The sequence below is a fragment of the Trichoplax adhaerens genome, genomic scaffold (assembly GCF_000150275.1).
Source record: "Trichoplax adhaerens TRIADscaffold_27 genomic scaffold, whole genome shotgun sequence".
NCBI classification, from domain to species: Eukaryota; Metazoa; Placozoa; class Uniplacotomia; order Trichoplacea; family Trichoplacidae; genus Trichoplax; species Trichoplax adhaerens.
Window position 1 is genome coordinate 305,379 of NW_002060968.1, and position 15,062 is coordinate 320,440.

Consider the following 15,062-nt stretch of genomic DNA (forward strand, 5'->3'; position numbering starts at 1 on the left):
TGTCACTTAGACGTCGATGATGGACAGGATGATGAAGATGATGAGGAATGGGAGGAAGGTGCCGAAGAAATAATTGATCAAGCAGGTTAGCTGGAATTCCTCTTTCAAGGTTCCTTCATAGACTTGATCAACATTCGATTAAATTCCATCAAGTTAATATTACACTTAGCTTCGAACTGTATTGCGCTAACGGTCGTTTGTAATCAAAAGTTATTCCATCTTCTTTCTTTGTATAGTGGATGTGGAACCTCTTTCCAAAGAAAACGATATCAAGGTAACCGTAACAATTGGGTATATATGTGTGCAGTGAGAATAGAGTTGTGTCGACTTTTTCCCTAATATTGATTGATATTGTTCAACAATACATTTGCAATAACCATTATCGATAAAAACTTGTTTTTCTTCCGATTAATTATTTGATAGTTTCGAAGAGATATTGATCTTATGCTAAGGTATGACCATTAGGATAGTTTCTTGATAGTGATAATACTTTTCAATATAGTCCTGAGCGACATACAATTCTAACAAATTTGCAAAGCTAACCGCTCCAATTACTATAAAAGCGAAAAGAAAGAAAATGAAATTAATGAATATTATCGTCGAAAATATGCTGCAACGGATAGAACCAAGTAAGACAGCGTAAAAGTTGACCCTTTTACTAATTATTACTCAATTGACCTTGGAGTTGAACGTTGTAGTAAATAATGCAACACTATAGTTGGTGGCATGTAATTTCATTATTCTTTATGATAGGCTAAGTGATCATCCGGATGAGGTGAAGCAAAAGAGTAAATTACCAGACATAAAGTAAGAGTGTATCTTATCGAATTACTGAATGATTTGAAATTGGACTACCATCTAAAACTCGTTATGTATTCGCGCATTGCCTTATTAGGGATCCAAATCTTTGGATGGTCAAGTGCAAGGTACGGAGTGGTATTGAAGCTTTTCCTTCAATGTTTCCTAATCTTATACTCCTATATTCCAAATAGATTGGGGAAGAAAAATCCGTTGCAATAACCCTCATGAATAAATTTATTTCCTTTGAAGCTAAAGGGACGGTAAGCCTTCTTTAGAAATGCTCTTACGTGCTTGACATAGTTAGACATTTATCATGATGTTGTGATGGATTGACGTTATCATCTTTGCACTTCGTAGCCATTGCAAATTAAATCTGTGGTAGCTGTGGAAGGATTGAAAGGTTACATTTACGTCGAAGCTTTCAAGCAGAATCATGTTAAGCAGGTTAGATCGAAACTCATGATTGAGATTGAGATTTACTACGCGTATAAATGATCTGTTGCTGAGGCTGAAGTACATGCGTATGTATTTATAAGGCAATAGAAGGAATCGGCTACCTTCGATTGGGATACTATAAACAACAGATGGTACCTATTAAGGAAATGACGGATGTTTTAAGAGTTGTAAAGAGTATTCCTGACTTACAAGCGGATGGTTGGGTTCGACTTAAGCGTGGAGTGTATAAAGATGATATTGCAAAGGTTCTATTTAATTGTATAATCCATCAACGCTGATGACATAATTATACTAATCATTAGCAATTTTTTTTAGGTTATTAAAGTAGATAACAACCGAAATCAGGTAATTAAAGTAACATAGACGAAACTGTCATCGCAATATGTTGCCAATAAATACTTACCTAGAATATTGTATGCGGTAAAAATGTATACTATAGTGTATTAATATTCTATCATATTTTTGTTTAGGTCACGTTAAAAATGATTCCTCGAATTGATTTAACCCGTAAACGTGGAGAGAAGCAATCTGTACGTACGGATATTATTGAGCAGGTTTTATAATAAACTAATTAGACCGTTGAAATTGAGAATTGAAAAAAGAGTTTTTAATTCGTATTTTTAGCACGATGGTGAAAAGCGCAAAAGAAAAGGAAGACCAAAAGCTAAACTATTTGATATGGATTTGATAAGGTGTGATAAATGTTAGCTTATGAATAAAGATTTACAGTTCCGATGTGATCAGATGATTTATTTTAAATAAACTTGATTGAATCGTTGGTAAATGTTCATAGGTCAATCAATGGAGAAGTTACTAGTGAAGGTGGATATTTAGTGTTTGAAGGAAATCGATTTAGGGAGGGATTTATGTATAAAACCATGGCCATGTCTGCTATTGTAAGAAAATGTCAACATTTAATTTAAAATCATACAAATCGAGAATTCTGTGTAACTAATGATAGTCTGCATTGAATTAAATGATATGTCATACATAGAATGCGGAAGGTGTCATTCCTAGTCTTACTGAGTTAGAAAATTTTGAACTTGACCCAGATACAGTTGCTGTCTCTAAAGGTTGGATTGTATGCCTTTTTTAATTTTTCCTCATTTTTATTGGAAAAAGCAAATATTGCTTTATGTAATAAATTTACATATTCGTTAAATGTTTTACAGATCTTACCTCCATTCTGGACAAGGATTCACCAGTTTTTGTTGCTGGTGACGTTATTAAGGTACAAAATGGTGACTTAAAAGGGCTACTCGGTGAGGTGATAGCTATTAATGTGGATATAGTCACAGTGATGCCAAAGCATGAAGATTTAAAGGTTCGCATTTAAAGCTGTTTAATTCGATTAGGAATTTGTTATATCGACTTAATGTTAATTACGTAATTATCTGTAGGAACCTTTAGAATTTCGCCTTGATCAAGTAAGCAAAACTTTCAAAATTGGAGAGCACGTCAAAGTTGTTAGAGGTAAATTTGAAGGAGATACTGGTCTTGTGGTTCGGGTTAATGAAGAAGATGACGGTTTAGTTTTGTTTACCGACTTGACAATGCACGAGGTAATCATGAAGAAGCGAAAATTTTTTGCGACTCTAGAATAGAATAAAGTTATAAATTTGAAATTGTAATTTATTGCATTAGGTAAAGGTGCTCACGCGTGATGTACAATTATGTACGGAAATTAGCAGCGGTATTGATTCCTCTGGTCATTTTCAGCTTGGCGATTTAGTTCAAATTGAGTATGAGTCATTTAATTGCATAGGTTGCTTTCGTTGTCCCACGCTTAAATTGTAAGTATAATTAATTAAAGCCATCTCTCTTGTTCTAAATAGTTCACAAACAGTGGGTTGCGTTGTACGCGTTCTACGAGAAGAAATGGCTGTATTAAATATGCATGGCAAAGTTGTCAAAGTTAAGCCGCAAAGTATTTCTAAAAAGCGAGACTCTCGTAATGCAGTTGCATTGGATGGAGACGGGGTAATTATAACCTTGTCAGTTTCAGCGATACGCCATCTTGCTCATTATAAATGATTAGTTTAATTAATTGATTTTTTTCACTTACTGTAATGCGTAGAATGCACTTCATATTAAAGATATCGTCAAAGTCATTGATGGACCTCATAACGTTAGTACCAATAAAGAAGGTTGCTGTGTTGCTTTTTCATATGTATACAATATATTCTTTATGATTATCGAACTTGTTCTTTTGCTACAGGGACAGCAAGCTGAAGTCAAGCACCTGTTTCGAAGTTTTGTATTTTTATACTCTAAAATGTTTCCAGATAATGGTGGCATTTTTGTTTGCAGAAGTCGCCACTTAATACTTGCTGGCAGTGCAAAGGTATTTACGAACTTACTTACTTATGATGACGTATAAATAAAATGATGTAATCGATTTTGGTACAACTTTCATCTGTTTGCAATGCATAAAAAATTTTATAGCGACAAGATAACGGTGACAGTAGAACACCATTTGTCCCGCAATCACCTCGAATCACTAGCCCAGCTCATCCTCAAGTGCAAGGTTTAACTATGATTGCTCACATAACATTACCTTATAACTTTATCACTGTTCGCTTGGATTAAAATAATTGAACGATATTAGGAGTGAGACATGGACCAGGTGCAGGTAGAGGTCGGGGAAAGAAAGGACGCGATCCTATAATTGGCCAGAGTATTCGCATATTCCAAGGACCTTTCAAGAATTATATCGGAATTGCCAAAGACGCCACAGATACAACCGTCCGTGTAGAATTGCATAGTACATGCAAAACAATCACTGTTGATCGCAGCAGAGTGGTAGTCGTAAAGTACGCGTGTTGTATTTGTTTTGTTGCAGGTCTAATTAGATTGAGCCTTTAATATATGATTTTAAGCAATGTACCATTGCCTGCATAACATTTAGAGACGGGAAAGAGGAAAGTGCTGGTGGTGTAACTGGAATAACTCCTAGTTATGGAAGTCAAACTCCTATGTATGGATCAAGAACCCCTATGTATGGTGCTCAAACGCCTCTTTATGATGGTAAGTGTTTTAGGAGATAAAAAAACGTTGATTGATGTAATGTAGTGATAATTGCAAGGTAATGGTTCATCATATGCATATTAGGCAATCGGACTCCTCGCTATGGTTCTCAAACACCTATGCATGATGGTTCAAGAACACCAAGTTATTCCAGTGCGTGGGATCCGAAAGTACCAAATACTCCATCAAGGTTTGCCTATCGATATAAATTTAAAATTAGTAGCTCAGATACTGATTGGCATTTCTTAAATTCACCAATTGTGTAAGTATAGCAGAACAGAGGACGATTTTGATTATAACACAGACAGCGTAAATCCATCGCCTCAAGGATATCATAGTAATCCAGTAACGCCAGGTTGGATAAAATAATAATGATCTATCGTAGTACTCTTGGATGTGCGATTACTAGTTATATACTGTATTTAGTGTTTGTAATAAGAGACATGCTATACAATCAATTGTTCTATAGGCGCTTACTCTGCGAACTCTCCCGGATTATATCCAAATACACCGCCAAACATGTCTGCGTCGTACACACCAATTGGTAGCGTGTACTCATCTGAAACTTCGTATTCACCTTATGGTTCTGTTCCTACTGCATCGCCGGCGTTATCAAACCCCATGACACCTATGAACCCAATATCTCCTGCTATCAATCCACCAACACCCGGTATGCCTTCGGTGGAATTAGACAGAGGTAAGATTACCAGGCATGCAATATATTCTTGTATGATTTTGTGTAAAAACTAACAAACATTAAATTGTTGCAGCCATTCCTGATTGGCATACTATTGGTATAGAAGTAGAAGTAGTTAAATCTGAGGTATACGAAAAATTTTTTTTCAATCAACTATGCTAATATAAGATTGCTCCATTTACAGTGTGAATTAGAGTATTATTTCTAGTTTTCATAGCTAACCTCTTGTTTTATTGACATTCGATTGTAAATCAGCAACACAAGCATTTGGGACAAAGAGGAGGAATACGAAACATTTCTGTAAGCATTATTTTGATCTAACTATCGTTGAGTATTTATCATTACAACGGCATTAAAGTATAAAATTGATGTTAATAAATTATTGTTATTGTAGGGGGACTGCTGCAGTGTCTATTTATATGATGAAAAGATAGAACGCGAATTTACAAAGTTATCTTTACGACCAGTCATCCCTAAAAAGAACGATAAAGTACGTTGTAACAGGATTAGAATAGAATTTATCTTTTGTTAGCATTAGACTAAACTTACTTTTCTAATTAAATTGTGTAGGTTATGATCATACAATCGGAGCATAGAGGTTCTGTGGCAACATTGATCAACATAGATAACGAAGATGGTGTTATACGATTTGGAACAGACGGTACCGTGACTATTTTAAAATTAGAAAATTTAGTAAAGGTAGCTAATATGTAATCATCGTTGGAAAGACTACCAAATAGTAAATGTAAAAATTTAATGTTTAAATATTATCCGTCGTTTACCAAATGAAGCTGCATATGAAACGTGGTTAACGGCAATTAATCGCTCTTAGCAGAAATTGCTGAGGCAAAATGACAAATCACTCCAGTATATGTATTTATAAATATTCGACTCAGTTTAGAATTTACTGGCAATGCTCGAAGCGGTTTTAAAATCGTTAGAATTTTTGATTTAAGTAAAATGACTTATATTCAAAGTTGTCTTTAATAAACATGTTTCCGTTTAAGGCTTTGTTCATTCTCCTGAGGTTAATTTGTGAGAGGAAAGACGTACACATTTTGCTATATAAGGGTCATATTTCTGGAGAATATTTGCTTGATAGCATTGGTAGTGACTCTTTGTATGAGAGTGGGTCTATATTATGTGAGAGTGAAGCGATATACTGTTGGAGTTGCACCTCCTGATCGGTATTGCTATACGCGTTACATTCGTAGACTACTAGTAATATACACATATCTAGTCGTTCATGGCACAATTTTTCTATTTTTCTATTACATCTAAGATAACTATTCTTATGGCATGCGTTAACTCGTTTCTAAGTAGAAAACTGCAGAAATGCATGTTAGGATGACTTGTTAGCTGTAATACCTGGTACAACTGATAGTTGCGAACCAGTTGAACTATTACATCATATACGAATGATCATTGAATGCATGCTATAATCCCGTTGAAGATTTGTAACTCAAAACGAATTAATGATAACAAAGCTCAAACTAGCGCAACATGTTAGACTCTGAAGAAGATACAATTATTTGGTTTTTCAGATTATTAGAACGGTATTACCGGCACAACTAGCTATCAATATTAAAAATTAACGATAATGTATAATTAACATAAGGTAAAGTTCCCTGTTGTAAATTGTATTATTGCTGCAGTAAAGAGCTGTCCATCATTCATGAATATCGCTGAACAGAAAATACGAAAAAGGATAGAATATTATAAATTAGGTGCAAGTCTACATTGATGGAAATTATAAAGATTTTACACATCTTTAGTTTCATGAAGATATCTACTTAAAGTGACTGAAACATGAAAACGTTTTGCTCTATTTATAACTACGCACTACTATATTTTCAATTCCAAAACTACAGAATTTTTCTAAGAGTTAGCGAATTGCTTTTATACGAATTACAACTTAATCAGGCATTAGTTAGACCACAGAGTTACGACGTGCATACGATCACGTACCATTGGAATGGAAGCGTTTAGCAGATTCCCTGCTGATAATGATGAGCAAGGATTTGCTTCTCATAATAAAGGAACGAGAGGCGTTCTCTGTTCGTTGCTTAGTAACTGCGCTCGACTGCTGAATATTAAATGGTGAAATATATTATTACGTCGATTTACTGCCATAAATTAATTTCGTTAGAAAGTATCCTGGAGGTTTTCGATAGATTATAACTACGAAATATTATTTAAACTATAATATGTTAGAAAAGGTAACGGTAAGGGGTACAATTACGACACAAATAAAGATTGATCTTTATTAATCTTCACACAAACTGAGAAGTTTGTTCGCCAAACCGGTACTTTACATCGGTAATAAGATAGGACGATTAATACAGGAGTGATTAATTCATGCGTTATTGCGGGGAAAAAAGCCGTTAAGGTTTATTTAAAAACCTAGAAGAAAAAAGTATAACTGTTAGGTACCACAAGCAGTTAACTTGTTCTTACTCTGTATATTTAAGAAAAGTAATTATAATTGATCAAAAAGAACAGAAATAAAAAAATGGAGAAGGACTCAATCGTTGAAGAAGAACACAAGGAAACAATAAAAGCTGCTATTTCAGTATCCCCGAAATATCTGGAATTATATCACGAATCCAGTTTTACAGACATTAAATTAATTATTGGTGATCGCAGTTTCTTATGCCATCGAATAGTTTTAGCTGCATGTAGTGAATATTTTTGCACTATGTTTACGAGTGATTTTAAAGAAAAGAACGAAGCAGAAGTGAACCTAGTAGAGATTGATCCTGTGATAGCCTCTCTCGTTATCAAGTACATTTATGGTCATGAATTGGAATTGACACTAATGGAATTATCGCGTGTTCAGGCGATTTACACACTAGCTTTGCAATGGACAATCAGGGAATTACAGAAGCAATGTCATGATTGCTTTATTGCCATCATGAATGCCAAAAATTGCTGTCAACTAGCAACTTTTGCCGATTATTATCATGCACCAAATTTACGTGATGAAATTCTAGTTTATATCAGGGAAAATTTCTCCGGATGTATAAAGGCTAAATCGATCAAAGATCTTTCCTATAATTTACTTATTAAATTAATACAATGTGATTATCTTAATGTGACAGATGAAGATTCTCTACTAGAATCCATCAGTATCTGGATTGATTCAGATAGATCACAGAAGAAAAGATATATCATATCTTTGTTAAGTAGCTTACGCTTACCTTATATTTCGCCTGAGTCTTTAATTGCAATAGAAGAAAGATATATTGATGTCATTGAAAATTCGCTTGAATATTTAAATATGCTACGACGAGTTAAAAATTACAGTCACATTCCGGAAAACTATTTCGATAAATCAGCAAAACCCCGCATGTACATTAAAAATGTTGATTATTGCGGCGTTACGTCCATCCACGTAACCGATGCAAAAAAGGAACAGGATTGCTTCAATATATATGGTATCATTAATAATAAACGTTATTCACTTCAGCGCTTGGATTCCAGTACTTTTGATGATACCAGCAACATTATTCAATTCAAGCGTGTACGCTTAACCTATGCATCCGTCTGTGTAGGTCATAAAATCATCGTATTTGGAGGCGTTAATGAAGGTAGATTGAATTAACCTCTATCAGTGTGTAATTATAACAACAGTACAGGATTTAAATTCTCGCTAAATCTAGAGACTAGAATACTATTTCGTATAACGATGATGATATTTACTGTATCTACTGTATTGCACATGCCTTGTCGTGGATAATTTTTTTCAGGAAGATCATGCGATCGACTATATTCAGCCTGTACGACATTTGAGCTATATCTTTATTTATCATCACAGTAATTCTAGAGTTTTAGAATCTGTGCCATTCCAATGCTGTCATTCTGTATAATCACCATTGATAGATAACTTATGAAATTAGCTATCTAAAATATTTAATTTATTGATGTAGATAAGCAAGTTCTGGATTCTATAGTCGCATTCGACGTCCGAAAAACTGAATGGACAGTTCCTGTGTGGGGTTTTGAATTGCCGGAACCTTTAGCTTACCTTGCAGCCTGCATTTACAAGGATGATATATATATAATGGGTGGCTTAAACAAGAATAATCTGTGTTCAAATAAAGTATGGAGACTATGTAGGCAAAACAAGACTTGGGAAGCAGTAGCACCATTCAATACTGCTCGTAAATGCTGTCAAATTGTTGTGGTGGATAATTCTATCTACATTGGTGGCGGTCTAGATGATAACGAGGAATTGATTACAACATTCGAAAGATATAATCCTCTACTTAACACTTGGAATATTGTTTATGAACTTAAGACTGTATGTCATTCCATTCGCTTAATTTACGCTCGTAGTAAATTATTTATCTATCACAGTCAAAGTATTTACGACTGCTACATGCAAAGTGTAGATGGAAAATGGTATAAAGCTTCCGAAAGCAAAATTAGTGAATGCAGTCGAGAAATTCACGGTAGTGATTACATAACCGATGGTTATATAGCTATCGATCAAAAGACGAATGGATATGGCTTCTTTATTCCACGTAGTAAATGCGAGTATAATGTCAAACCTGTGGAAGAAATTCCGAAAAAAGCAAATCGCAGATCACAATTTAATTTTTTCCAATAGAAATTAATCATACTGTATAATTATATATCGGATGATACACGTATAGTTGGCCTCTTTCAAAGATGAAAAATCGCTGCGATACCATTAATAACTCTGTTGTTGTTACTGGTTGCGAATGGAGCCTAGTTTATTTCGATTACTTGTCTGAAACTGTATTTTAAATATTAATATACCCGTAAGATACAATAATATTTAAATTTATTGAAAGTATTGAAATTTTTTTCACTCTTAATTACCATGATCCTAAATTTAATCATGAAAAATGCATGTTTGGTTCCTTACAATCCTAGATATTACACTATAAATTAGTTAGTATTCAAATAAGACCAACCGTTATGTAGATAATCTGATTAACCATTAAAGATCTAGCATTCGCTAATGACTCGCAATTGATATAATCTGCAATAAGTCTTAATGAAAAGGTAATTTGACTACATGTTCGATATATCATAGTACTCTAGCAACAATATTAGTAACTGTATATACAATAGCTAATGAATAAATGAAGAGCAAAGAAGCAGTGATTTTCATGGATAGATTTGAGCATCCTTTATGTTATAAGAAAAAGTTCTGTATATGACGGTTATAGAATCAAAGCTGAAAGGAATTTATAACAAAAAACAAAAAACTACCTTCATGTGTGCAAGTGTTAGTATAAAATATAGAGTATAAAACCTGTTGTATTAGGATAAATATTTATGATATTAAAGTAAATAGGTAGCTATATAAGAAGTACGGAGAGATGCTAAGGATGTCGAATTAGAGAAATAAATGATGAGGAGTGCCACTTATTATACTATTTATTATCCTAACTGATCGACGTGAATCTCTTTTTATGATGTAATAAAGTCCACTTTACCGTTACCTGTTATTGGAAATTTATATAAAGAAGATTTAACTAGGAAAATAGTGATTTTTACAGCATATTAAGATGATTTATTGCATCTCATACATTTTATAACTGATAGTTACAAAGTTGTATAAGTATGATATTTTATGCCTGTGGTTGTAAAGATTCGTAACCGAGATTGTTTTTATGATGAGGAAGTTCAAATCAGTACTGCATAGTGTAATATGAAAAAGAAGTAATTTTGTCATTTTCTGAGATATATTAAAGCGATAGTATTAAGCGACAGTACAGAGAAAACTATCTATCGTTATTAAATTAGCCGTAACATAGCTTAACTTAAGCTAAATTTCTTTTTGTTAATTAGAAAAACATTGCACAATAGCTCAATGAAAGAGCTTTATACACTTCATCATTCGCAGATATCAGAAGAACAGAAAATGCCAAAACAGGATAGCTGTTTATAAACTGCGTACAAGTGTGCTATTGGTAGCAACGATGAAGGTTTTAAATGTCTAGCATCAATTTTTGCATGGGAATAACTCTACAGTATTTGGAGGAACTGAAATAAGAAGTCGTTTTGTAATATTGATAACTTTAGACTATCAGGCTGATAAACTACCTATAATGATTCTGATAATTTTTACACGATAGAGCTGGTATTAAATCTGAATTACCATTTAATCATTAATTATTTAGATAGTAGAGTTATGAAGTATCGCATTAACGAACAGGTATACTCGGAAGAAAAATATTTAGTAGACTTTCAGCTGATAATTAATTAATTATGGGAAACAATTTGACTAACGTTATAAAGGAAGGAAGGGCATCCTCTACTGGTTGCCTAGTAGCTACGCTAGGCTGCTGGATATTTAATGGGGCACATTGTTATCATATCGAGTTGCTACTATAATTATGCCCATCAGGAAGCATCCAGCCGATTTTAGATAATTTATGACTACGAATTATTCGTTTGACTATAGTATATTAGAAAAGGCAATAGTATGAGGTACAGCTACGATATAAATAAGAATGCAGCTGATGAATAGTCTTCAAACAAACTGAACTGAACAGTTTGCACATAAAAAACTGCCACCTTACGCCTGTACTAAGATAGAACGATTAGTGCAAGAGCGATAAATTATATACTTATAGCTTATTGCAGGTAAAACGCTATTAATAACCTATAAACCAGGAGGAAATTCCTATACTTATTTGGTGTCCCAAGTAGCTTACTTGCTATTATTTTATATCTCTGCAGCGGTGATTAGAACGGATCATAACGAAAAGGAATATGGAGGAAAATAACGAGTCAGTCACTGTTGAAGATCACGAGGAAGTGTTTAAAGCCTTTGTTTCGGTCTCTCCAAGTTATTTAGAATTATATGAAGAATCTAGTATTACGGATATTAAATTGATTATTGGCGATCGTAGCTTCTTATGCCATCGAGTCATTTTAGCTGCACATAGTGAATATTTTCGTACTATGTTTACTAGTGATTTTAAGGAAAAGGACAAAGCAGAAATTAACTTAATTGAGATTGATTGTAGCATTGCATCGATCGTTATTAAATACATTTATGGTTATGTGCTAAAGTTAACATTAATGAAATTATCGCAAGTTCAGGCAGTCTATGCGCTAGCACTACAATGGGCTATCAAGGAATTACAGGAACAATGCCATTGCTACTTTATCACCATCTTAAACGCTAGAAATTGCTGTCAATTAGCAACTTTTGCTGATTATCATGCGCCAGATTTACATGATGAAATTCTAGCTTACATCACTGACAATTTCTTTAGATGTATCAAGACTAAATCACTTCAGGATCTCTCGTATAATTTACTTGTTAAATTAATACAATGTGACTATCTTAATATTATCAATGAAGATCAGATACTTGAATCTCTTAATATTTGGATAGATTCAGATACATCCAGTAGGAAAAAATTGATAGTATCTCTCTTATGTCATTTGCGTTTAGCATACATTTCGCCGGAATCTTTAATTTCCATAGATGAAAGGTATATGAATGAAATTGAAAATTCGCTTGAATATTTAAATGCGATACGGCGAGTTCAAAATTACCGACAAAATCCTGAAAATTATTTCGATAAATCGACGAAGCCACGCATGTACTATGAAAACATCGATTTTGTTGGCGTTACATTAGTCCACGCAGCCAGTATGAAAGCAGATTGTTATAATTTACATGGTATAATAAATTGCAATTGCTATCCTCTTCATCGATTTAATTTCAGTACTTCAGATAAAGTTAAAGATTTTACATTATTTGAGCGTGTGCGCTTGACCTATGCAGCTGTTTGTGTTGGTCATAAAATTGTTGTTTTTGGAGGCATGAATGCAGGTAAATTGAAAAAATTTAGTCTATCGATAATCTTTGGCCAGTAAAAAATATGGCCATACAATAATAGTATTGGGCGCCGAATTAGCTGTAATGCTTGTCTAATTTCGACATCAAAATTCTATCTCGCCTACATTTATCTACGATATAAATTTAAACCTAAACTATCTGATATTTTTTTATCAAATAAATCAATTGCAATTATTATCATACTACCTATGCAACATAAACCTCCATAAATTATAACTATGAATTAATATAGTGGTCTAAAAGCTTTGACAATTTTTTGCCTTTTCTAATCCTTCAGTTATGAATGTTTACTGTTTATAGATAGATTATAAATTGATTCTAATTATATCATGCGCTCGTATTCAATTTTTTGACGCAGAGAAAGAAGTTCTGAATTCAGTAATTGCATTCGATTTCCGAAACGCTGAATGGACAGTTCCAGTGTGGGGTTTTGACTTACCACAACCCTTAGCTTACCTTGCTGCTTGCATTTACAATGACGAGATATATATTATGGGTGGCTTAAATGAGGATGGTCAATGTTCCAACAAAGTATGGAAACTATGTAGACAAAGCAAGACTTGGGAAGCAGTGGTATCACTAAATACTCCTCGTAAATGCTGCCAAGCTGTTGTTGTTGATAATTATATCTATATTGGCCTTGATCTAGATGATAATGAAGAATTAATTACAACATTTGAAAGATATGATCCTATACATAATACTTGGAATTTCGTTTATGATATTACAGCATCAAATCTTTCAATGCGTTTGCTTTATGGTCGTAGGAAACTACTTGTCTACCGCACTCAAATTTTTCACGAATGCTACATGCAAAGTCTAGATGGGAAATGGTATAAAACTTCCGATTACAAAATTAGCCAATTTAGTAGAGAAATAAATGGTAAAGATTATATAACCGATGGTTATATAGCTATTGATCAAGAGACGATTGAATATGGTTTCTTAATTCCTAGCTGCAAATGGCGGCGCAATATCAAGATATTCGATGCAATTCCGATAAAAACTCCGAGAAAATTAGGAGGTCGCAGACGCTAGTTATACAATGTAATAGCGTCTCTGTATCTAATTATATGATTTCTTGTATTGTATTCATATCGGTTGTATTGCAACCTTATCAGAACTTAACGGCATTAGTTCTGTTCCTAACTAGATCAGTATAGGTACTGTATTTGTCCAGTATATAAGGTGGTGAGAAATCAGAATATAGGTAGATATTCACGTGGAAGCTTAGCTGCCGATCTCGCTTCAGTTGACTGAGAGCATACAGAAAAACAGACGCTATCGCTACCGCTAACACAGATCACAATTTAATTTTTCCAGTAGAAGTTAACCATACTTTATAATTTAATAATTATTCAGATGATCTTATGAAAGTGGATAATTGCTGCGATACCTTTTATAATAAGAATAAATATCTCTGTTTTTGTCATTGTCAAAGAAAAACTAATCATGTTCATCGAATTTATTTGATATGGTAACTTTGACTTATTTATATTCGGTGTTGTCACGATAAGAACCGCCGTGAAGAGTAAATGATTAAATTTAGTGTTTAACATTTAGATATGGAGATAACTAATAATGCCTTACAGTAAGAACTACTGTGGTTATTTTTTGTTACAGTAAATTAAACGGTATTATGGTAAGAGTTCTCATAAGGTAACTAATATTAATTGATTATAGTGTTATATCTTGTAACGCTTGTGATGAACATCCTGAAGATATTCAATTTTAGATGATATCATAAATAATTCTGTGTGTGGACATACTATAACTTAATTATCTAGAATCGTTTAGTACATGTCCAAATTATGAATACTGTCTGTACTAATTTAGCTATCCAATTTGAGCTAAATTTCATGCCCTGCTATGACTCATACATGTTAGCTGCTGCCAAAGGGTATTTAAGCTCGGCAGATAGTTGAATAAAAAAAAGGGTTTTATAGTTGTTTTAACGTAGAAGCAAAGGCGTCTAAATTCTTGTGCGGTAGTTAAGGGATACTGAATCCCGGAGACTGTAGTAATTTAAAGATTTGTTTTACGTTATCTTTGTCACGAAGCTGATTTGTGACAGGTGTTATATAGAGGCTGAGAAGAAATAACTTCTTTCGTGACAGAGTTACCGTATTTTATTGTTGTAATTTATAAATTAACTTAAATTGGTCCTTTTTTATGCAGGATTATAGAAAGATTTATGAAGTCTGACATTACTTTGCTTTAGTTGGG

The 15,062-nt window shown here is 33.5% G+C and overlaps 3 protein-coding genes across 3 annotated transcripts; all 3 read left to right on the forward strand.

Annotated features, from left to right (window-relative positions):
- Positions 1-890: 890 nt before the first annotated feature.
- On the forward strand, positions 891-4,653 carry TRIADDRAFT_32870 (uncharacterized protein; the record flags this gene model as incomplete). Its single annotated transcript, XM_002117637.1, has 20 exons — positions 891-926; positions 993-1,061; positions 1,159-1,245; positions 1,338-1,502; positions 1,573-1,602; positions 1,728-1,787; positions 1,882-1,949; positions 2,051-2,153; positions 2,252-2,330; positions 2,430-2,581; positions 2,658-2,819; positions 2,902-2,999; positions 3,093-3,237; positions 3,335-3,385; positions 3,476-3,601; positions 3,703-3,784; positions 3,869-4,070; positions 4,166-4,284; positions 4,369-4,474; positions 4,557-4,653. Coding segments are annotated over 20 exons (2,037 nt in total), but the record flags the coding sequence as incomplete, so codon positions are not given.
- Positions 4,654-7,571: 2,918 nt separating this feature from the next.
- Positions 7,572-8,186, forward strand: TRIADDRAFT_16382 (uncharacterized protein; the record flags this gene model as incomplete). The annotated part of the gene is made up of 1 exon (XM_002117638.1): positions 7,572-8,186. A coding segment is annotated over one exon (615 nt), but the record flags the coding sequence as incomplete, so codon positions are not given.
- Positions 8,187-11,839: 3,653 nt separating this feature from the next.
- On the forward strand, positions 11,840-12,445 carry TRIADDRAFT_16509 (uncharacterized protein; the record flags this gene model as incomplete). Its single annotated transcript, XM_002117639.1, has 1 exon — positions 11,840-12,445. A coding segment is annotated over one exon (606 nt), but the record flags the coding sequence as incomplete, so codon positions are not given.
- Positions 12,446-15,062: the final 2,617 nt, after the last annotated feature.